This window comes from Ochotona princeps, chromosome 7 (genome assembly GCF_030435755.1).
Source record: "Ochotona princeps isolate mOchPri1 chromosome 7, mOchPri1.hap1, whole genome shotgun sequence".
Classification (NCBI taxonomy): Eukaryota; Metazoa; Chordata; class Mammalia; order Lagomorpha; family Ochotonidae; genus Ochotona; species Ochotona princeps.
The window spans coordinates 65,662,877-65,686,986 of record NC_080838.1 but is presented as its reverse complement, the minus strand read 5'-3'; the positions used below and the strand labels follow the sequence as shown (position 1 = coordinate 65,686,986).

At 40.5% G+C, this 24,110-nt stretch overlaps 1 protein-coding gene across 5 annotated transcripts in view; it reads right to left on the bottom strand.

Moving 5' to 3' along the window:
* The window catches only part of CNOT6L (CCR4-NOT transcription complex subunit 6 like), a 99,620-nt gene that overhangs the window by 39,103 nt on the left and 36,407 nt on the right, over nt 1–24,110 (bottom strand). For all 5 annotated transcript variants that reach the window (XM_058667181.1, XM_004596160.4, XM_058667178.1 and 2 more), the window contains exons 2-5: nt 21,194–21,315; nt 20,137–20,323; nt 18,753–18,838; nt 2,507–2,596 (exon numbers count right to left, since the gene is read on the bottom strand). In XM_058667181.1, the coding sequence (XP_058523164.1) occupies nt 2,507–2,596; nt 18,753–18,838; nt 20,137–20,323; nt 21,194–21,305 (475 nt within the window). In that variant the 5' untranslated portion in view covers nt 21,306–21,315. The remainder of the gene's footprint in view (nt 1–2,506; nt 2,597–18,752; nt 18,839–20,136; nt 20,324–21,193; nt 21,316–24,110) is intronic.

The following is a 24,110-nucleotide window of genomic DNA, read 5'->3' as shown; positions in this document are numbered from 1 at the left end:
CCTATGCAAAATTCACAAAATTCATCAATTCTAGAAAATTACAATATTATAAGTGAAAAAAACAAGTTTCTAAATAATGTAAGACTATGCTCTTAATTAAATGGTAGACAAAAATTTTTAAACAAAATATAAAAACAGCACCCTAACAGAAAAAGATCAATTGAGTGTTTAAATTTTTCTGATCAAGACAAACTGATCAATAAAAATTATATAAATTTTATATATATGTATACATAACTTGTATTTAAAAGAATTTACTAGAAATCACAAAGAGATACATAGTATCCATCTCGGTCGGTTGCCCATATCTATGCATAAAAGAGATTTAAAACAATTTGTAAATAGTATACACATGCTATGTATATAGCTCTAACAGCCACATATTTCTATCAAAATTATCTTGGCAATAACATTTTGTATTTCTTTTTCATCAACTTCTAATTTTTTCATCCACTATTTAGATCATATTAGCTTGGTTTTACCTTAACATAAACTCTACTTCACACAATGGGAGAGTGGCATGTCAAAAATATTGTGATAAAAAAAAAAAAAACTAAAAAAAAAAATTGTGATAATAGCCTCTATTCTGTAATTCTTCATTTCTTTTTTTTTTATTCATTAATTACATTGTATTATGTGACACAGTTTCATAGGTACTGGGATTCTCCCCATCCCTCCCTAAACCCTCCCACCATGGTGGATTCCTCCACCTTGTTGCATAACCACAGTTCAAGTTCAGTTGAGATTCCCCCATATACCAAACATAGAGTCCAGAATCTTATTGTCCAGTCAAGTTCAACGGCTTCCTAGGTATACCCTCTCTGGTTTGAAGACAGAGCCAGCAGGTAATTCTTCATTTCTTAAGACCCGACTCAGAATTTTTTTCATGGAATACTTTATTCCAAGAAAATTAACTGATTTGGTATGGGAACACCATACAACCAATATGAAGTATGAAACATTGTTGAAAAATCACATGTAGCCAGTTCATTCATGAAAGTATAGAAAATGTGTGGGTTCTAAGTAATTTACATCAAATTGAAACAATTGATGCATATCTAACTTTGTAATTAGAAGAAAAACAAATTGGCTTCACAGCCCTGACTTTAATATAAATTGGTTGGTGTCCAATCTTAGAATTTGCACTCACAAAATACGAATAAAACCTCCTACACCTCTGAGGCTCATAGAAAGATTAAGCAAGTTACTCTAAGTAAGGCTCTTTTTTTTTTTAGAGATTTATTTATTTTTATTGGAAAGGCAGATATGCAGAGAGGAGGAGAGACAGAGAGGAAGATCCTCCTTCCGATGATTTACTCCCCAAGTGACTGCAATGGCCAGTGCTGCGCCAATCCCATGCCGGGAACCAGGAACCTCCTCCAGTTCTCCCACGCAGGTGCAGGGTCCTAAGGCTTTGGGCCGTCCTCGACTGCTTTCCCAGGCCACAAGCAGGGGGCTGGATGGGAAGTGGAGCTGCCGGGATTAGAACCGGCGCCCATATGGGACCCCGGGGCGTTCAAGGTGAGGACTTTAGCTGCCAGGCCACGCTGCCAGGCCCTAAGTAAGGCTCTTAACTTAATGCTTAGCAAATATAAAGTACCCAGAACATGAAAAGAACGTCATACTATCATGGAAATTATTAATGAAAGAAACTCCAAGTCTACAGGAAACTATTTTAAAAAAACTCTCATGCTTTTGAAAATCATCTGATATATCTGATATTAATAATATAAGAGGTCAACCACCTGTGACACACATCTCATACGGGCACCCACTGGAGTACTGGCTACTCTACTTCTGATCCAGCTCCCTGGTGGTGGACTAGGAAAGCAATACGATGGTCTAAGTGTTTGGGCTCCTGCCACCCACATGGGAGACCAGGATCTAGTTCCTGGATCTAGTTCCTGGTTCAGCTCAGTCAAGCCATGTTGCAGCCATTTTGGGAATGAACCAGTGAATGGGAAAAAACTCAATCTCTCTTTCTCTCTTTCTCTCTGTCTCTCTCTCTCTCTCTCTCTCTCTCTCTCTCTCTCTCTCTCTCCCCACACACCACAGTCACACACACATGGCTCACTCTCTTGTGCTCAACACTCACTCTCATTCTAATTCCACATTTAAAATACATAATTAAATCTAGGGGCCAGCTCAATGGCTTATCAGGCCAATTCATCCAGCTGAAGCACTAGCATCTCAAATGGATGACAGTTCTACTCCTGGCTGCTCCACTTCTGATTCAGCTCCCTTCCTGTTGCCTGGGAGAGCAGCAGAAGACCACCTAAGTCCTTGGACATCTTCACCCATATGGGAGACCCAGAAGATGATCCTGTCTCCCAGCTTCAGATCAGCTGAGCTCTGGCCACTGCAGTTCTTTGGGGAATGAATCAATGAGTGGAAGATCTCTCTGCCTCCGTCTCTCCGTTTCTCTCTTTAAATCTGCCTGTCAAACAAAAATAAACAAATCTTTTAAAAAATCTGTACAGTTTACTGCTTTGTCATTATTAGTTACCTGCAAGATTGTCAAGCATGAAGTTCAGTAGCTTTCGGGTTCCATCTGGGTCCTGGTATAAATTGAGAATATCCTGTGATAAAGGATTGCCTATAGTAGAAGATAAAATTAAAAACTGTAAGACTCACAGTTGAAAAACTAGACAAAAATGCGCTCTATATAACCAAATGCCAATGTTTCAAGCTGCAGACTATTGTACTTAATATGATTACATATATCCAAAGAAACTGTACAAACTTATTACTGGGATGTAACTGTACTAAGTTGAGGAACATCAGTATGTTTAGAGTTAAAGAGAAGGTTATATAAAGAATTAAAGAATAAGAATGATGTATCAAAGAATTATCAAAAAATAAATTACCAAAAAGCAAACAAATTATGAAATTCAAAAGCACAATGAAAAATAATCCATAGAAGAGTTCAATAGCAGCGTTGAGTGGGCAGAAGGAAGGGCAAATAGCTTAAAAAGTAGGTTGAAACTGTACAGTCTGAAGAACTATAAGAGAAAATAATGAAGAAAACAGTCTCAGAGAACTAATACAATTCAGATACAACTTTTTACATTTTACTTTATTTGGGATTACCCCCCAAACTCTCATCCCCCAACAGATTTTCCCCACATTGCTATAATGTATAGAGCTTCATAAGCAGTCATAATTCCATCAGTCTCTTATTTAAGCGTGCCCCGACATTGCTGGTACAGACAGTGTTAGACATCCAGCATCCCATTGTCTACACGTTCCCAACAGTTTCATTGGGAATCCGAGATGCAACTTTTAATATTAATGAAGCTGATATTAATGCAAATTAGATTCCTACATATGGAGTTGTTAATTGTAATTCCAGGCTAACCTTTAAGAATAGAAATCAAAATAATGCAGCAAAAGAAGCAACTAAAGAATTAAACTACTACATTAGAGGACACAGATATCACAAGACATTGAGAAATACAGAAATAAAAAATGACAAATGAAATAGAAAACAAACAGCAAAGACAGAAATGATTCCTTTTTTATTTAAAAAAAATTGCTTAATGGAAATGAATGTTACAGTGCTGAGATGGTGAAACCTTTGAGAGGTGGAGCTTTATAGAAATGTAAGTAGGTCATGGGCCACCACACTCGGAAGGGATTAATATAGATCTCATAGGACTAAATTAATTCTTGCAAGAGCGTAGTGCTATAAAGCAAGGCCATCTAACATGCTTTGCCTCTTAGGCAGGTGAAAGGTCCCTCTTCTGCTTCTCCATATTTTGTGTCCCAGTCAGGAAACTCTCACTGGAATGTATCTGAACTCTCACACTACACTGTCTGAACCTTTCAGCTGCTAGAACCATGAGCTAAACCAGATCTCATTTTGGGCAGTGTTTTTGTTATGTAGATCACCAGTATTAGTAAAATTCATTTAAAATCATGATCCATTATGATAATTTAATGACACAATAAAGAAGAGAAACAAACAGGATATGTCAATGCTAAATGTTTCAACAGAAAATTACAAGTGCATTTGGTTTTATTGAAAAACTCAATCATTTAAGAAAGCAATTACAGAAATGTTTTGGAAACTTTTCTAATTTCACATCAGTGACAAAAGCCCTTAGCAAGTGTGAAACAGAAGAAAACATTACCGAAATCCTACAATCGATGTTAATGTTGAAAGATGAACTCTACAATCAAGAATAAAGCAAAGATATACACTGTCACCACTCCTATTTAATATTGTACCAAACGTTCTAGCCAGTATGATAAGGCAAGAAAAGTAAATTAAAATTAGACTACACATTGTAAAAGAAAAAATTAAATGGTTTCTACATATAGATGATGAATCTACAGTTTCTAAATTTACAAACATTGCAAGAAGAGATCAAACAAGCAGTTTAATTCGGAAACAAAATTATAACAAGCAATACCAATTTACAACAGCATAAAATGTATCAAACAGTAACAATAAATATTTAGGAAAATGATTTGCATGCTGAAAACTGCAAAACATTCTACCTGAATAAAGACACACTGAACTGAAAACCACAATATTAAATCCCAAGACTGAAACAGTGATAATCTCCAAAGTGATCTACCTGTTCAACACAATAAAAAAAAAAAAAAAAAAATCCAGAACAACTCACCGCAGAATCTTAATTTTACATAAAAAGGCAAAGCATCTAAAAGCATCCCAGGCAGGGGAAAGGTTGTGATGCAGCAAGCTAAGCCACCACTCAGAACACCTGTAACCCATATCAGGGTGCCAGTTCAAGTCCTGGCTCCTCCTCTTCCTACCTAACTTCCTCCTCCCAATGTGCCTGGAAATGCAGCAGATGATGACCCAAGTGTTAGAGGCTGTCCCAGCCCTGGCAGGTGTAGATGAAAGATCTCTGTCTTCTCTTTCTCTCAGATAGGAGGTAGGTATTCTTCCTTCTTTCCTTATTCCTTTCTTCCTTTCCTTCATTGCCTCCTTCCCTCCTTTCGCTCTTACCCTTAATATTTACACGAAAGGCAGAGTTGGCCCTGACGCAGAGTTGGCCCTAGCAGCTGAAGTTCTCACCTTGAACGGACCAGGATCCCATATCGGCACCGGTTCTAATCCCAGCAGCTCTGCTTCCCATCTAGCTCCCTGCTTGTAGCCTGGGAAAACAATGGGGGATGGCCCAAAACCTTGGAACCCTGCACCCGCATGGGAGACCCAGAAGAGGATCCTGGCTCCTGGCTTTGGATCAGCGCAGCTCCAGCCGCTGCGGCTGGTTGGGGAGTGAATTATCAGACGGAAGATCTTCCTCTCTATCTCTCCTCTTCTCTGTATATCTAACTTTGCAATAAAAAATAAATAAATCTTAAGAAAAAAATGAAAGGCAGAACTACAGAGAGATATCCTCCTCCTGCTGATTCACACCGACCCAAAAAGACCACACCAGTACGAGCTGGGCTGGGCCGAAGCCAGGAGCTAAGAGCTCCATTCAGGCCTTCCACCTGCATAGAGAGACCCAAACACTTAAGCCATCCTCACTGCCTTCCCAGGCACATTGGCAGGGAGCTGGATCACAAATGGAGCAGCCAGAATTTGAACCAACAACCCATTGCAGGCAGTGACTCTACTTCTTGGCCACAATGCCAGCCCTGGGATGTAGGCATCTTAACTAATATTTTAATCACTAGGCCAAAGCCCATCTCAGAAACAAACTTTAAAATGAAAAGAGCTCCCTGTTTATAGCCTGGGAAAGCAGTGGAGGATGCCTCAAATCCTTGGGCACCTGCATCCAAGTGGGAGACCTGGAAGAAGCTCCTGTCTCCAGCGTTTGGTCTGGTCTGGGCCTAGCTGTTGAGAGAACCTGCAGAGTAAAACAGTGGATGGGAAGACTTCTCTCTCTCTCTCCCTTTCTCTTGCTCTAATTTTCAAATAAAGAAATCAATCTTTAAAAAAATTAAAAGAGCTAACGCAATTACAAATAGACAAGACATTAGAATTGTATTTACAAAATATTATCAACTTACACAAATCAATTTTAAAACTTATAAAAAAGATAAATTCCAACAATACAGATGGTAGGTCCAAAAAACCCAACTGATTAACAATAAGAAGCCCTCATTTGTTCTTATAGCTAAACCTATATGAGCAATCCTCAAAGGATTCATGGAAAATACATACTATGATAAAACTAGGTATTAAATCCAAACATTTTTGCAACAAAATAAAACTTTTTTTTACAATTATTTCAATTGCAGAGGCAGTGCTCTCTGTCCTCACACATATACATACACATACAGAGCAGAAGAAAACAGAACTCCCACCTGCTGGTTCGCTCCCCAGATGCTGCAGCATCTGAGCACAGCCTTCCCTAGTCACTTGAGCCATCACGGCCGCTTCCGAAGATCTAAATTGGCAGCTGATGGGGCCAGTAATCGTTCCCAGACACTCCAATGAGGAACACAGGAGTCTCTTAAGTGCTAGGTTAAATGTCCAATTCCTAAATTATCTTTTATTCCATCTTTCCTATAGTTTTTGAAGTACTCTTGTATACTAACATAGTACATGGTTTCATCAAAGAAAACCAACATTTCAGGGAACAGATTAACTCAGTCTTACACAAACTACTTAAGACAACTGAAAAACAAGCAATTTTTCCTTGTTTCAAAGCCAATATAAATGTCATACACACTTGAATAATGATGAAATACACAAGTCTACTTCATTCATAAACACATACAGAAAGGTCCACAAAAACATACTGTAGTGCAAGGCAGCAGGCATTAGGCTTCCTTCTGTATCTTCAGTGATGGTTAGAGATTAGAAGAGCTTCTCTGTCTCCTGACATGGGCAGTAAACAGGTCAAGGCAACTACATCATTGCTACTACATAACTGCTCCTTGGGGAAGCAAAACTACCTTTTTACTGCTTGTTTCAGTATTTGTTCTTTGCCTGAAAAATGATGGACCCTTGCATCTGGATTACTCAACTATAATGCAAGCCTCCTGTACACAAAGCATACACCTAGGCCCATTTCATGGATTTCTCTCTGACCCAAGATATCCTCTTTTACTGCCATCTGGGAAACGGTAACCAGCTAACTTATTTAAAGCTTATAAGTACGGTAAAACCCTGCACACTTTTGCAATTCTTGACATTACAAAATTATATCTAGCAGTGTAAAAAAAATATAACCCTGACCAAGTTGTGTTTAGCCTAGGCATATAAATGAGAAAGAAAGCATGTAATTGATCTTATGAGCCTTTGAGATGTGGAAAATAGTATCTTAATAAATAAAGAAAAGCATTTGATAAAATGTCTGAACAACAATTAACAATGTAGGAAAATCAGGAAACTAGTAGAATCCAAAAAAATAGTTTTAAAAAAATTAAAAACACATAGTAGCTCTCTTATTGGAAAACTATTAGAAGCATTCCATTCAAAATTAGTAACAGAAGCATACCCAGTATTAATATTTCTCTCCAATACTGTGTAGGATATACTGACCAATGGCCAATGCATAAGGGAAAAGAAATTAAACTCACAAGAATTTAAAAATAAAAAAATTGCATTACCATCAAATAGTATAAAGCTCAACATAACTGGGAGACAACTTTCTAGAAAAAAATTTCAGCTTATCCAAGAAACCTTACCATGAGATTAATCAAAAACAAACAAAAATAAGAATCAACTGTACTTACAAAACCCAACAGCAAATAGGCAAGGGGAAAAAAGCTTTAAAAACCAAAATGATTGCATCTAGGCCTTTTGGTTAAGATCAAGTGTAAAAATAAGCTCATTCATAAGGTAGCCAGAAATACATCTTTCAAAAGCTGTAAAAACACCAATATGTAAAAAGCTATGAAACCTTATTCAAAACATTAAATAAAATCTAAATAAATGGGTGGCAAGCCCAAATTCATAAATAGGAACATTCATTGTAATTATGATATCAATTCTTCCTAAAATGATCCAGGTCAAAATAAACTCCAAGAAACCAACAGCTGTTTGTGAAATACTCAATTTCTTAGTAAGAATAAGAGTCTAGACATTGCTAAAGAAATTTGAGAACTTCATAAACCAGAGACCCATTTTAAAATAGAGCTATATTAATAATTAAAGACTATGTAATCATTACAAGGTTAGACAAACTGATCACTGGAAAGAACAAGAATTCCCAAAATAAACCTAGACATAGTTGAAATGAGAGGTAACTTCACTAATCAGTGGGAAAAGAATTTCTCTAACTGTCCATGAGACAAGTTGCTAAACATAAGGGAAAAGTAAGATTAGATTCCTCTAAAAACTAGATCTCTTCTACTGTACTGAAAAACCCAGCGAATGGCCCCCAGCAGCTAAAGCTGCTGCCTACCACACCAACAACCCATCTAGGGTCTGGTTCCTGGCTGGCTGCTCCACTTTCCATTCGGCTGCCCCGCCCCCTTTTTTTCTTTTTTAAAGATTTATTTATTATTTATTGGAAAGGCAGATTTACAGATCTAGAAAGATCTTCCAATCACTGGTTCATTCCCCAAGTGGTCTCAATGGATGGAGCTGAGCCGATCTGAAGCCAGGAACTAGGAGCTTCCTCCAGGTCTCCCATGCAGGTGCAGGGTCCCAAGGCTTTGGTCCATCCTCGACTGCTTTCCCAGGCTACAGGCAGGGAGCTGGATGGGAAGTGGAGCAACCAGGACACAAATTGGTGCCCATACAGGATCCTGGCTGATGCAAAGTGAGATTTAATTACTAGTCCGTCGTGGGCACCCCAGTTCCCCTTTTCATCACATGGGAAAAGCAGAAGATAACCCACCCAGATGAGAACAAAGATGAAGCTCCTCCCTACCAGTTTCAGTTGACCCAGCCCTGGTTATTACAGCCATCAGGGCATTGCACCAGGACCTGGGATGTGGGACGTGTGTGTGTGTGTCAGGGCATTGCACCAAGGGCTGGGACATCTCTAGAAAAATTACAATTTTTAGAAAGTATCATTGGCTCCCCAGCTGAGGCAACCACATAGGTTGCCTTTGTGCTTAGGCAAGTGTTACACTGCTCGGAGAAAAGTAGCTAATAGCTGAAGAGCATTCTGGGCCTGGTTAATACCAAATTTGTGTTAACTACACCAGTGTACCAGAGTACTTGCCTATTTTTTTTAAAGATATGTTGGAAATGCTGGGATAGGACATGCCACCCCAGGCCTAAGGTTGGCGGGTGGGTGGGAGGGGTGGTAAGGAGGGAGGGAGGGCTTGAGGGTCAGGTCGGTGAGGGAGCCGAAACTAGATTGACAGGGGAGAAACTACAAGGTATGCTAGGTCAGACCAAGCACCCGCCCATATGGGATATATCTGGACTGGTTAAGTAACATCACCCAAAGGCACTCACAAAAGCCATGGTTGGGGCATGCCTGGCTGGGCTAGGCCATGGTACACACCCACCTTTAGGAGCAGGGGGTGGGCCATGTCAGCAGGGCTACAGACCCACCAAACTGTGAAAGAACTGGATCCAGGGGCAGATTCTGCAGGAGACTTGTGGGCTTGCCTCTATGGGACAGCAATATGCACTGGTTTGTGAAAGAGTTGGGGGTGGTAATGGGGCGAGCTAGGGTAGATCCTGGGCACACCTGACACTCGCGGTAGCCAGGGCTGGGAGGGGGCCAGCTGGGCCAGGCTGCAGCACCCACAGGCACATGCCAAGGCCAGGACCGAAGGCAGACTATGCCTTCACAAAATGGCAGGGCCACAGCACCTGTCAGCATGTATGAGATCCTGGGCCTGGTAGGGGAGCTTGAGGAACAACCCTTCTAGGCCACACCTCCACCAGGGAAGCACAAAAAATGGGGTTTGGGGCAGGCCAGGCCAGGAGAGGCCACAGAACTCATCACCATTTCTGCAGGTTGGGTCTTGAGGGCAGGCTGGGCTGGGACAGGAAACAGTACCCATAGGCATGCATGAGAGCCAGGACAGGGTGTGAGCTGTGTCCAGCTGGGCTAAGCTGTAACATCCAGCCAAAGCTGACACTATGTGCAGGTAATGCCAAGCTGGGTCACAGCACCCATCAGCACTTGCAAGATCCAGGGCTAGGAATGGGCCTGGTGGGAAAAACTTGGGAATTGTCCTGACAGGCTAAAACTTCCACTGGTGATTGTGAAAGCCAAGACTGTGGGTAGACCAGACTGGAAACGTTTTAGTGCCTGTCAGCATATGTGTGGGCTGGGACTGGGGTAGACCAGACTGGGTTAGGCTCCAACACCTGCTTTCAAGCACCAGAATGTGTGTGAGCCAGGCTGTAGTACCCACTAGTGACAGCCAGAATGGGTGTGTGCCAGTCAGGCGGGATGAGGTGAGCTAAGCTACAGAAGTTGGTGAATGGAGAGACTGAGGGTGGGCCGTCTCAGACTGGGTCATAGCAACTGCTAGTTTATGCAAGACTCGGGGATGGGAGCAAGCCTGGTATGAGAACGTCAAGGACTGCCTGCTGGGCCACTGCTTCCACTGGTGAGCCTGAAAGCCAGAACTGGAGGTGGACCAGCCTGGGCAAGGCTGCAGAACATGTCAGCCCTCATGTACGCAGGGTCTGGGGGTGGGCTGGGCTAAGCTAAGCTGTAGCAAAAGAGCCAGATGGGATGCAGGATGGTACAGGTTAGGCCACAGCACATGCCAGGATGCACCAAAACTGCAGCTGGGGGACAGACTTGTTGGGAGCTACTGGGGTTGCCCCTACTAGGTTGCGGTACCTACTGGTGGGCATGAAGACTGGGTCTGTATTGGGTTGGGCTGAGCTTGCCACAGCACACATCAGTTCTAATGAGAAATGGAGTTGGGGCAAACTGATCAGACAGCTGCAGGTGACAGACCCTGCACTGGTTGGCACACACAAGAGTGAAGTCTGAGGTCACCCCAGGGAAGACTCCCCAACTAGACTCAAACACCAGATACAGGGAAAATCACAGGATATAAGGTTCAGCCTTGCAGTGCACACCATCACGACTGGGTCTTCTCAGTTGCTAATGCTTCTGCAGTGAGCAATATGCCCAGATAAACATAGGAGACATGACAGTCAGTTCACCTAGGCCAGCAGAGAAGGTCAAGTGCTTTGTCAGAGGACGGAAAGCAAAACAGGTTGGACACTTTCCTGGCCAAGTTTTGCAGTAAGTAGCTGGGTCTGGGGATGCACACTAAGGTGGACTTGGTCAGTCAACAGGCCTTGGAAAGATCTTCTCAGCCCTGGTGTACTGCAGCTTACAACATATCAGAGCTATCAAGATCACTCAGGTAACACCCTCAGAACACTCTGCCCCATACTGGGGTGTCTCAGGCATCACCAAGTGATCATCCCCTACTCCTGGATGCTGATGTAGTTTGACAGCAAGGAGTGATCTCTCCTCTTCTCCCCTTTAGACACAGGAGGAAAAAAAAGACCCATTTACCTTCCTCCATAGTTCGACCCATCCCCACCCTAATCAGAGATGAGCATGGACATGCATCTCTTAACTATGTAAACAAGGTTACAAATAAAAATCTTCTAAAATAAAAAAAAGGAAATAACATAGGAAAACATATCAAGAGCAGGGCAGGATTTGTTTGAACAAAACACTATGAAACAGAAGATTTTAAAATTGGAGTAAATTAAAAACATCAAATTTACTCATTAAAAACTACTACAAAGAAAACAGAGAATGGAAGAAGACATTTATAACACAAACAGTCAAAAGTTAAAAACTATAAATCAGTAAGAAATAATCCAAGTGAAAATGGGCATAAGATTAACAGCAATTTCAAAGCAGAAACATTAAAGGCTAATGAACACATAAAAAGATCCTCAACCTTATTAGTAACTAGGAAAATATAAACTAAGAGTACAATTAAAAGCTCTTTAATAATCAACAACTGGCAAAACTTTCAAAATGCTAACAGTAAGAAGTATTGGAAAGCAGACTGAAAAATGGAACTTACTTTTTACTCGTGTGAGTTTATTTTAGAACAAGTACATTATAAACATAATGGCCCTGCTCAACAAAGCTAAAGATGCTTACAGACATCTGGAACTCTACAATGGAACTCCTATGAACTGTACCGTCGATATGAACTAGAATGCTCAATTGTACTTACAGTAGCACTGCTTAAAGCAGTCCACAAAATGGAAGGGGGAACTAAATATTTACATTATAATGAATAAATTACAGCACATTCACATATAATGAATAAATTACAGCATATTCACATATTCATATTACAAATGAATCGTAATCACCATATGCACCAATATGACTGAAAACATAAAAAGTAAAAAGATGTTTTAGTCAGAGAAAATTATATTCAGGAGGATTTCATTCAAACAAATGCTAGGAAATAAATGCATTCTTAATCCCAGTGTCTAAAGTCAGGAAAATAGAAACCTCTGACAGAAGATGGGAAGATGTAATCACAAAAAACTACGAAAAAAACTTAACGAGCATGGGGAGGGAGACCTACAGTGACAAACCACAACTGTGCTAATTTCCTTTGTTCTCAGCCAACAGAATGAATTCATCAATGGTTTGAAATTTCTGTGCTGCTACACATGAAAAAAGGGCAACCAAGAACAGTTTCACCTACATTGTTACTAGGCATAAGTTTGACCAACTATCCAAATTTCTGGAGCCATTTATATATTCTATTATATAAACCAGTAAGCGCTTTTCTATTAGATTGTTCTCTTATTTTTGTGTTCTATATGAACTTCTAGAAATCAAACACACTTTGCCACGTCAATGATAATTCTAAATGTTTAAAAATCAAGAGGGGAGCACTGTGGTATAGTGGATAAAGTCACCACCTGCACATGGGGGCTGGTTCCAGTCCTAGCTGCTCCACTTCTGCTCCTGCTCCCTGGAGATGTGCCTAGAGAAGCAGCCGATGATGGCCATTCGCCCACAAGGGAGAGGAGCAGCTCCTGGCTCTGGACTGCCCTAGCCCTGGCCAATGTGGCCATTTGCAGAGTGATGCAACTACTGCAAGAAATTTCTATCTCTTCCTCTCTCTGTAATGACACATGTCAAATAAAATAAATCTTTTGAAAAAAATTAAAAATGAGAATGGTGGATAAAGGGCATAGCTATTCATTTAGTTTTTGCTCTTATGATATACTTCACGAATTAAAAAAATGTTCCACTGACAAAGTTCACTTTAAGATGATAAGCTTGAAGTGTAATACATTTTACATTCTTATGAACTGGGGCATCAAAGTTTAATGTTTGAGGATTACTTAGTCCATATATTAAGGAAAGTTTTGTACCTTAGCATATGATTTTTAAAGTAACTGAAACGTTTTATTTATAACTTTCATCATAGAGTTAATAATTTGAACTTTTAAGAAACTAAGCTGGATTACCCATGCCCATAGGCTGGTCTTAAACCTTAATTCACCAAATAATCTACCTTCCCTACACAGTCCTCCAATCTTAAAACAGAATTGCTAGAAATTTGTTTGGGACCAGTGTTACAACAAAGGGGATTAGGCTTCTGATGCATGGATTCCATACTGGAGCATCTGTTTAAGAGTCCCAACTGCTCCACATCCAGTCCAGTCCCTTTCTAATACACAGTATCAGACAGCCCAAATGGAATACCACAATAGAGTTCCAGGTTTTTAGGTTCTGGTCTCTAGCAGCCCTGGTCATTGTGATCATCTGGGGAACAGGCCACATCAAAACTCACAATCAACCTGTCCTCTCTCGCCCAAAATTTCTTCCTACCCCTATGCATCCCCCCCACCACCCCACCTCTGGCTATTCCTGTGTCACTTAGCCTTTCAAACTAAACAAACAAAAAGAGAAAAACACGCCTTGGTAGTTTGATGAGCCAAACTATTATTAAAATTTCACCTGTTGGGACCAGCTTTGTGGCACAGAAGGTGAAGCCGCCAGCCTGTGACACCAGCATCCCATATAAGCACCGGTTTGAGTTCCAACTGCTCCACTTCCAATCCAGCTCCCTGCTCATGGCCTGGGAAAAGTAGTGGGAGATGGCTCAGGTATTTGAGCCCCTGTGGGAGACCCAGATGAAGCTCCTGGCTCCTAGCTTCAGCCTGGCCCAGAACTGGCAATTGAAGCCATCTATGGAGTAAATCCCACCGGATGAAAAATCTCTCTCTCTCTCTCTCTAATTTACAAATACATAAATAAATCTCTTAAGACTTTCATTTGTTTTTCAAAAGAGAAAAATAGGGCCCAGCGCCGTGGCCTAGCAGCTAAAGTCCTCACCTTGAACGCACCGGGATCCCATATGGGGGCCAGTTCTGGTCCCGGCAGCTCCACTTCCCATCCAGCCCCTTGCTTGTGGCCTGGGAAAGCAGCCGAGGACGGCCCAAAGAGAGGAGGTTCCTGGCTCCTGGCTTCAGATCAGTGCAGCACAGGCCATTGTGCTCACTTTGGGAGTGAATCATCAGAAGGAAGATCTTCCTCTCTGTCTCTCCTCTCTGCATATCTGACTTTGTAATAAAAATAAGTAAATCTTAAAAAAAAAAAAAGAGAGAGAGAGAGAGAGAAATAAAATGCAGTAGCAGCCAGCACAGTGGCCCAACAAGTTAATCCTCTGTCTGCTGACGCCAGCAGCCCTTCTGGGCACAAGTTCCATGTTCCAGCTGCTCCCCTTCCTAATCCAGCTCTCTGTCTGTGGCTTGGCAAAGCAGTGAAAAATGACCAAAGCCCTTGGGCCTCTGAATCCATGTGAAAGACCCAAAAGCAGACCTTGGCTCCTGCCTTCAGACCAGTCCAGCTGGGGAAGTGAACCAGTGGATGGAAGATCTCTCTCTCTCTCTCTCTCTCACGCTGTATGTGTTGTCTGTCTGTCTCACCCCTTCCCCCGAAAATTCTGATTTTCCAAGTAAAATAAAACATTTCTTTAAAAGAAAAAATAGGAAAGACACCTCAGGGACATTTTATTTTATTTTTTCAGATGCTTCATAAAGCCACTCCTGTTTTTAACATCTCAAACTATTTTAAAAGGTGGCAAAAGTTTTCATTTTCTTTCCTTTGTGAAAGTTTCTTGCTCTTGAATCACCTGAACAGAAAACGGCACTGACAGAAAATTAAACAGATTTTCAAAAAATATGAAACAGCTCCACACAGCATAGCTAATCTGAAATTTGCACTATTACAAAACTCAAAACTTTCTGAACCCTTGACATGTAACCATCAGTGGAAAACTCCTTGTATGACCTCACATTGCAGGTCACAGTAAAAAAAAACTGGCACACTGAACATACTGCATAAAATTAAAAATACCTTTACTTTATGAGTTATCTATGAGACATAAATGAGAGTGATGCTTAAACCTGGATCTTATCTCCAAGACCTCTCATTGGGTATATGTGAATATTCCCTAACCCAAGATAAACAACCTCAGAACAAATTGAAGCAGCCACACATATAAACAAAGGTAAGCTACAACAGCAGCAGAGGCAAAGCTGGTGCCCGACTTGACACACTTGAGGTCCAACTAGAGCTTTTAATGAACGTGCACCACATGACTTCAAGACCACTAAAAACAAGGGGCCGACAAAGACCATAACTTGAAAGACTAATCTGGCAGCTAGTGAATTAGAAAGGTCAGAGGAAACAGATATTCAAAATGACTCATTCAGTTGACAATGTACATTTTCTACAAACATGTCTCAGCACCAGGTAACATGGAATTGAGTTAAGAAAGAATAAGAAACACAACATTTGACTTTTCAAAAATATCAACTATGTAAGAGTGAAGCTACACAAGGGTAAATCTACTGAGTTCAACTGCAAATTATTCATTTTCAGTAATGAACTATCAAAATCAAAATGAGGGAAACAACCCTTTTGAGTAATAACAAAGCACCTTAGTAGAGACAAGGAATTACAACAGACTATAAGCAGTATAAACTGTGAATTTCATGCATTAATCTAAGATTATAATGTCAATTACCACTTAAGTTTTTAGTAGAAGGGAATGATTTACCCTCATTCTTCCTCTACTTGAAAGGCCATTTCTTTGAGAATCAGATTTAAACACAAAAAGCATAATAAAATGTTCAACAGCTAATTTCAAATGCCATACATTAGTCCTCAGAAAATTGTGTTAGACAGAAGTATTCCCAGCTCCACTGTTTTATATCTAAGTTCAAAAGAACAAAAATCACACTGGACTGTTCATATAATTAGCTCATTTATGAAACTCTATATAAGAAAACTTATTATCATTTCTGTCATCTCGATCAATAATATCAGAATTCTTTCTAATTTTACTCAAATATCACTATTAATGCTCCATTACACGACAAAAACAAACACAAAAAGAACATTTTCATGGAGATTGCAATAGTCTGAAAAATGAAAATAAAATCAATGAAAGTGTTTTATGGCTTTTTTATCTTCACTCCTTACAAGTTACAGAATAAAACATTTAATCAATATAGTACATTCACATTTATTTAATCCTCTGAAGTTAAAAATAAACCCCAATTTATTTATTGATAAGCAAAGTAGAAGGCAGCAAGAGACTGACAGAGGAAAAGGAAGACAGAAGGAAAGAGAGAAAAAGACAAAGATCGGGTCAGAATGAGGGAGGAAGAAAGCAAGGGTGACAAGACAGAGATTTTCTATCAGCTGGTCCACCCCCAAATGCTAACAGCCGCAGATCCTGGGCACACCAAAGCCAGGAGCTTGGAGCTCCACTGGGGTTTCCCTCGGTGGGTGGCAAACACACAAGTACTTGAGCCACTATCCACTACCTTCCCAGTCATTAGCAAGAAGCTGGAACAGAAGCATGGCATAGCTGGGACCTGAACTGGCACTCGACACAGGTTGCTAGCATTGCAAGGAGCACTTCAATCTTCTGCACTACCATGTCTGCCCCAGTTCTAACATGAAGTGAGTTTAACTTTCAACTAAAACTTAACAAGCAAAACTCATGGTTTAAGAGGAGAGCAGCGGGGAGAGGCATGGGGAGGGGTGGGGGGGGGAATCCCAGAGCCTATGAAACTGTCACATAATGCAAAATCATTAATAAAAAAAAAAAAAAGAGGAGAGCAGCAAATTAGGGTAAATGTACTTTATGCAGATATAATAACTTATTACTTATTAATGCACATAATTAGATACAGCTAATATTTACTAATGAAATGCTTCCCCTTATGTATCAATGCTATTTTATTTATTCTAACAAAAGAAACAGGGAGCACTCTGATTTATTCTATCATTAAGCAAAGCCACTCTTAAAAAAAAAAGGCAAAAGTCAATCACAATTTTAACTTAAAACAACTCCTCAGTGTCTTACAGAAATTAAAGATAAAATATAAAAACAAAACAAAACAAAAATCACACAGCTGGCACCACACCATACAGAAATTTCAACGTGACATGAACTACTTTTATTTCCAAAGAATAGTAACATTCTCGAAATCAAACTAAATGGATGAAAGGCAATCAAAATGGCCTTTTTCCCAAAATTTATTTATCTTTATATGAAAGGTAGATTTACAAAGAGAAGGAGACATACAAAGAGACAGAGAGAGAGATCTTCTGTCCACTGCTTCACTCCCCGAATGGCCTAGGCTATGACATGAGCCAATATGAAGCCAGGAGCCAGGAGATTTTTCAGTTAGCGATTAGCTGGTATTAAGCCAGGAGCTAGGATTCTTCTGGGTCTCCCATGTGGTTGCAGGGTCCCAAGCAGCTATCATCCATTGCTTTCCCAGGCCATAAGCAAGAAGTCATGTCAGATGTAGACGAACCAGAACATGAACTGGTGCCCATATGGAACGCCAGCATGGCTGGTGAAAGATAAGCCTTCTATATCACCATGCTGGTCTCCAAAACGGTCTTTTAAAAACACTGAGGAATGCAGGTGGTCAGAGAGGTAACTCACCACGTGGGATACTCACATCCCATACTAGACTGCTTAATTTTTTTTTTTAAAAGATTTATTATTATTGGAAAGCCGAATATACAGAGAGGAGGAGAGACAGAGAGGAAGATCTTCCATCCGTTGTTTCACTCCCCAAGTGAACCGCAACGGGCCGGTGCTGCACCGATCCGAAGCCAGGAACCAGGAACCTCTTCCGGGTCTCCCACGTGGGTGTAGGGTCCCAAAGCTTTGGGCCATCCTTGACTGCTTTCCCAGGCCACAAGCCGGGAGCTGGATGGGAAGTGGAGCTGCCGGGATTAGAACCAGCTAGACTGCTTAATTTAAAGCTGAGCTCCTCTGCTTCCAATGCCGCTTCCTGCTGATGCGCACGCTGGAATACTGCACATGGGCCCTGCCACCATATAAGAGACCTACAGGGAGCTGGGGTTTCCTGGCTTCAGCCTGGCCCAACCCCGGAATTGCTGACATTTGGGGACAGAACCAGCAGAACAGATCATCACTCAGTCTCTCTCTATACCTCTCTCCGCCTTTCAAATGAAATATTTTCAAAGGGGAGGTAGTAACCCTCAATACTGAATGTTAACACAATCACTGTAAAAAAAGGGGGGGGGATCATTGTGGAATATCGTGTTAAGTCACTGCTTTCACCAGTGGCATTTTCTGTGACAGGGCTAATCTGAGGCCTAGATCCCCATGAATGTGCCTGGGAAAGCAGCAGAGGACGGCTCATGTGGGAGAACAGGAAGGAGTTCCTGGCTTTTGGCTTCAGTCTGGCCCAGTCCACGCTGCTACAAGCATTTGGGGAGTGCACCAGCAATGCAAGACCTCTCCTTCCCTCTCTGCCCAGACCTTTCTGTAACCCTGTCTTACATATGAACAAATTAACATTAGTTTCAAAAAAAAAAATCACTCACCTTTCAAACCTAGAGTTTGTAGCTGGAAGAGCCGACCAAGTTCATAAGGCAAAACCCGTAACATATTGTTATTTAAAAGCAATTCCCTGTATAAAAACAAAATAAAACGGCTTCATTTTAATATATCAAACTTCATTAAAGCCTACATTTATAATTCTTAGCCCTCCTTTTAACATATCAAGAGTGATGTTTATATTCAAGCCATTTCTCTATTCACCCAAAAACTTTGTACAATATTAAAATGCTAAAAGTTACTGTCACAATCATGAACAATGTATCTATGACTTACTTATTTCAAGCACAGATTAAAGATGTATAGGAATTTTGTGCCATTCTCAAGCTCTTTTCTCTTCACCCAAAATGCCTATCATATGCAAATGAGTGACAAACACCCAGCAGTATCAAAGACAGCAGATAATCTGGACCAAGACTAACTGATAGAAAAATGCCAATATTTTTGCACAAATTTCAGGAATAAACCATAATCAATTGCATGTCTCATAGCTGATTCAACTTTAATCATGGTAACATGAAAAACAGAAAAATAAATTAGGCAAAGAAGCAAAAGATAATTAAATGGAAAATGTAAAAAAGAGCCTCACAACAATATGACAAATTTAAAAAAGCTTAGGATGGTACAGATAAGAATAGGGCAGCAGACTACAGAAAAGATAAATGGTACCTTCACTAGTGGATAGCTCAAAAGGAAAACTCAGTGCCAAACAAAGTAAGAACTCATCACAGGATCGTGATGGACAACATTCTAAAACAATACTCACGTGTTCAATTTTAAACACGTAACTACACATTTTTAGATTACAATAATAAACACATTATTTTTTACTAATATAAACAAGGTTAAAATGCAGTTCTTATTTTCATTGGGAACACCAACACAATGCCTTAAGCTTCCAGTTAAATTTTCTCCTATGAAGAAATTCTCACACAACACTAAAATACTAGAAAAAAAAAGTTTGCCAGGTTTTAATGTTTCCTTAGGAAACTATAATTACAAAATATAAATATACCTTGCTTTACAGATTGAAGCTATTTTCCTCAAGGTTTTACTTATCAACAAACCATATTTTATCATTTCTCATTGATCTTATCTGATTTGAACCTAAGGTGAGGTGAAAAGCTTTAGCTGTACCTCAAGTTTGGGTTACAATCAATAGGCAATATTAAGCACATTCTTGGCCAGGAACCTCCAAGTTTCCAACAAGGCAAAGAAATGCTCAAGAGAGTGATCTAAGAACCATGTTTAGACAGTTTCTACCAGTTTACCTTCACGTGCATATGTAAATCCTACCAAAAGACAAGTAACATGCCACTGTTTCACTGTTTGGTACACTTAGAACTGTACATGGCTGTGGTATTTCCTCACCTGAGAGACACCATGTTTCCTAGTTCTGCTGGTAAACTTCTGAGTTTATTGGATGACAGATCCAGGTAAACCAGATTATGAAGCTTGGCAATATCAGGTGGAATGCGACTAAGGTAATTGTCATTTAGGTGCAGCGCTGTCAAGTGTGTCAATGACCAGAGTGATGTACTTAAGCTCCGCACTCTACCTAAAAGGTAAAACAGTAAGGCATAAAACTCTAGGTCCAAGATGAAGACTAGGCTGCAAAGATGAAAAGGTGGTAGAAGATACTGCAAATACAGAAAGTCTTCATAATATTAGCCATTTACTTTTATCACCATATGATTGCTTTCCAAACACCCCTGGTTCTCCCTTAATTACAAGTCACATTAACTCTACTTCACTGTGTTTCACCAGTGTTTACCAGCTCTGTTCCAGCATTCATTCAGCGTACCATTTCGCATCCAGTCCTCTTGAATCCTTAGCCTCCTAAGGTCCACTGTTTTCTGTTTTTCCTGTTTTTTCATGACCTTGACAATTCTCAGGATTACTTGTCAGAGATGTTGTAAGCATGCTGCTTAGTCTGCGTTGCCTGGTATCTTCCCACATTATTAGACTGGGTCATGAGCTTTTAGGTACCCAATTCTGTTCTGACAAATCTTAGATGTCCTGTAATGGCTATCACACATTCGTTGGAATAGACGGCTTTTAAGGTTGCCTTCTCTGTCCACAGTGGGAAGACAGGGGAACGGCAAAGATCTCAATTTACAAAAATAATCATCCTAACATGGCCAAAATAAAAATCTGCTGTATCTAAAAATCTCTTTTAATTTAGAAACTGAAATCCCCAATACCTTCAATTTCATCTGCCAATTCTAACTCAAGCCAATGAGAACCCAAAAGAGCGAGAACAAAGGTATTTATTTACTGCCAGATAAACACTAGTACCTCAGCACTTGTATCTTTTCATTTAGTCCACCTATTTTAAAAGGTCCAACAAAAAAATAATAAATCAAGATTCAACTCTTGCTCATTATTACTACTACATCCCAAAATAAACGCTTCAAATTCTACTCACCTGAAATTTCTAATTCTGCCCAGTGCGATTTTTTCCCATTGGCTACCTCCTCTGCTGACATGATGGTGTAAATTCGGCGAGGATCTGGAGGATCATATTTTTCCTTTGGCATCCCTATTAGTCTGTTAAAATCAAAATCAAAAAAAAAAAAACAATTAATTATAGACTTAGGAAGTGGGATACTGAGTTTTTCTCTTTCGGTTGCCAGGCTAATAACTCACTTAGCAGTACAACTTTTATGTTTAAAAAAAAAGCAACATTATCTGTAGTATGCCAGGCTCTTACAGAAACTAATTATTCCATGAGGGGAAATGCGAACAAGCTAGGACACTACTACACTCTGTGGTGATCACTGTGGTGTGGGACCAGATCTCCCAGCCACCAGCTATCATCATCTAGGGAGTGAGCGAGCCAATAGATGAAAGACCTCTCTCTCATTTCTCTCCTAACTCTGCCATTTAAATAATACATATTGTAAGGAATCAAAGCTAGTTTAGAGACCAGCACAGTGGCGTAGCAAGCTAATTCTCCACCTGTGGCTCTGCAATCCCACAGAGTTGCAGGTCACAGTCCCAGCTGTTCCAACTCCAGCTCCCTGCTGGTGACCTGGGAGAACAGCGAAGGATGGCCCAAGGCTTCAGGCCACTGCAAACACGTGAAAGACCCAGAATAAGATCCCAGCTCCAGCTTCAGACAGGTCCATCCCTGACTGTTGCAGCCATTTGGGAGGCGAACCAGTACAAGGAAGATCTCTGTAACTCTGCTTTCAAGTAAAACAGAATAAATCTTTAAAAAAAAAAAAAGCATAACTAAAATTTCCCATGCCATAATTTCCCCTCATTTCTGAAGGGGAAGGTCATTCCTTTCTATTTACTTAAAGAGAAAAAAACTAAAGTTTTACAGATTGGCTCATCTATTAATAGTAATTAGTTTCCAGTTTGTACATTTAGCTCTTCAACTGTAACATTATCACACAATCTGGGTGATATTAAACCATATTTTACTTTCCATAAATGTCTTAGAACATCACTGCACAAAGAATATGATTATTTTCCACAGGTCAAAAATTGTTTCTACCATATTCAGCCCACCTAAAACATTTCTGAAAATAAAGTTTTTAGATAACACAATTTTTAGAACTGCTACTGTACATCATAAGGCACATGTGGGTTCTTTTGTGTGCTATTTTAAGATTTTATAAAATTAAATAAAGGAGGGAAGGAGGAATACCTACACAACAAAGCTGTATAATGGAAAATAATAATACTAAAAAGAGTAAAAAAGATCAAATCAGACAAAGACCCAAAGATCCATAATGCATTAACTACACTGAGGATGGGGAAAACAAAGACCATTCAATCTGCAGAAACATGGGTCTCATAAATCTCACGGGGTGGGGCTAGTGCTGCGGTGTGGGAGGTCCAACTGCCACCTGTGCTGCTGGCACACCATATGGACACCAGGTTGCTCCCAGCTGCTCTACTTCAGACCCAGCACACCTGTTCATGGCCGTGGAAAACAACATAAGATGGCTCAAGTGCTTTGGGTCCCTGCTCTCAGCCAGGAGACTCAGAAGGAGCTTCTGGCCGAACCTTGGCTGTTGCTGCCATCTGGGCAATGAACCAAAAGACAGAAGGCTTTTCTCTCTCTGAAACTCTTTCAAACAAATCTTAAAAAAAAGAAAAAAAGAAAAAAATTACAGTGACACTGTGGGTTAAGCTGCTGCCTGTGCCTGCATCCCACAGGGCCAGGCTGCTCCACCTCCAATCAAGTTCCCCGCTACTGCCTATGAGAGCAGCGGAGGAGTCTGCATCCTTGGACCCCTGGAACCATGTGGGAGACCTACAAGACCTGGATGAAGCCCCTTGCTCCTGGACTTGGCCTGGCCCAGCCCTAGCTGTTGTGGACATTAGGGAAGTTAACTATAGGAGAGAAGAATTCTGCCTTGCCAATAAAAATAAATTTTAAAAATCTGAAACAAAAAAAAAAGTACCCCCTATAGTGTATAAAAATAAATAAAAAGTTCTCTCTTTAACGACAGCTTTCCTCTCACCAACCTAAGCTTTAAGATCTTAGTGTGCAGCTCAGTATAATTAATGTGATTTCATTTAGGATTCACATGAAGACTGAACATTGGAACCAAAGAGTGTTCCATTAATCAGACACTTCTACTTCAAGTAATCCAACCCTAAAATACAATTCATTAGAAACATTAAGTGATCACAACTGCAAAGGCCATCTTAGGTGGAGATGCAGGTGCAGGTGGAATTCCCAGAAACAAACAGAAAATTAAGCCTACACAGTTTTATTTACACTATAGAGAAAATATCAGTGGCTTTATACTTTCAAACAGTCACAGAGTAGGACCAGCAATGTGGCCTAGCAACCTAACCCTCTGCCTGAGGTGCTGGCATCCCAAGTGGGTGCTGGTTAAGTTTCAGCTGCTGCACTTCCTATCCAGCTACCTGCTTATGGCCTAGGAAAGCAGCAGAGGATGGAACACGGCCTTGGGCTCCATTACCCACATGGGAAGACCTAAAGAAGCTCCTGGCTTCCAGCTTCAGAGCCAACCCAGCTTTAACCATGAGACCATTACAAATTGAACCAGAGAACAGAGAATCTATCTCTTTTTCTCACTCTTTTTTCAAGTAAATTAAATATTTTTTTAAATCTCAGCTAAGGGCTGGCATGATAGATAGCCAGCTAATCCTCAGCCTGCAACAGTGGCATTCAATGTGGGTGCTGGTCCAAGTTCCACCTGCTGCACTTCTGATCCAGCCTCCTACCTCCACCCTTGCTTATGGCCTAGGAAAGCAGCAGAGGATGGTCCGAGGCCTTGGGCCCCTGCACTGGCATAGGAAAACCAGGAAGAACTTTCTAGCTTCCAGCTATGAACGCCTACCCCTGGCCTACGAGA